General features: G+C 41.9%; 1 protein-coding gene across 1 annotated transcript in view; it reads left to right on the plus strand.

The window, feature by feature from the left end:
- GCN1 (GCN1 eIF2 alpha kinase activator homolog) overlaps positions 1 to 1,069 on the plus strand; it is a gene marked incomplete at its 5' end in the record, with an annotated part of 50,669 nt that continues 49,600 nt past the window's right edge. Inside the window, one exon of the mRNA XM_014537713.1 lies at positions 1 to 118. Within this exon, the coding sequence (XP_014393199.1) occupies positions 1 to 118 (118 nt within the window). The remainder of the gene's footprint in view (positions 119 to 1,069) is intronic.

A 1,069-nucleotide genomic window follows, 5' to 3' on the forward strand; every position in this document is an offset into this window, starting at 1 on the left:
GTTTGTTCTTCACAGGTTTCTGAGACACTAAAGCGTTTTGCAGGGAAGGTGACAACAGCCAGTGTGAAGGAACGGAGAGAAATCCTCAGTGAACTGGGGAAATGTGTTGCTGGAAAAGGTATTTATTTCCCATCCATATGGCCTAGAGATGCTTCCATTTCAAAATAAATTGTGTTCTCTGTTTAGAACCAAGGCCTTCTTTCCCCCTCCTTGTTGTAATAAGTTCTGCCTTGACTTTTTGTATTTGCTTGTTATAATATGCATTGAAACAGTAGGGTTAGTAGAGAGTTTATCCATTTAGATAACAAAGCTTTTTACAGTTTTAAGCGTTTTTGATTAGAAATAGTTCTAAAAGATACAAACAATCCTTCTTAAGTAAGTTATCAGATGCAAAAACATTTCCCCAGTCGGTCTTCTGTGGAACTCAGCAAGATGGTAGCAGGTGGTTGGCCAGTAAAGGATCCCCAAATCCATTACGTGTGGGACATGTCACATTTTCTAATGCCCACTGGGAGATGCACAACATATTCCAGGGAGGTGCTTTAATTTTATTAATCTTTCTTTAATCCCATATTTTCCTTAAACACCCGCCCCCCTTTTTTAAAACCTGTTCAGGGTGTGGGGACCACATTTTAGGAAATGCTAAGCACATCAGTCATCCTGATTTTGTACCATAATGGAGGGCTATCCCTGCAACCTATTGGGGTAGGTAAGACTGGTTTGCCTTCATCCAGTCAATCCTAATTAGTTTTGAGTTTCCTTTGGTATTTTTGCAATTCAGCAGTGGTTTTCAAAGTGTGGTCCCCAGGCCAGCAGCAGCAGCAGCATCACCTCAGAACTTATTTGAGATACAAATTCTCAGCTCCACCCCAGCAACACCAATTCAGAAACCGTAGATTGGGGAGTGGTTGGGGGAAGGGGGGAATCCCAGCATCTGTGTTTTAATAAGCCCGCACGGTGATTCTTGTGTTTGCTGAAGTTTGAGAACTGTGGTTGTAGAATGTTGAATCTCCCTTTGTGTCAGTTTTTACTTCTTACTAGAGGCCCGGTGCACGAAATTTGTGCACTG

Source organism: Myotis brandtii, unplaced genomic scaffold, assembly GCF_000412655.1.
Source record: "Myotis brandtii unplaced genomic scaffold, ASM41265v1 scaffold181, whole genome shotgun sequence".
In the NCBI taxonomy this organism is placed as follows: Eukaryota; Metazoa; Chordata; class Mammalia; order Chiroptera; family Vespertilionidae; genus Myotis; species Myotis brandtii.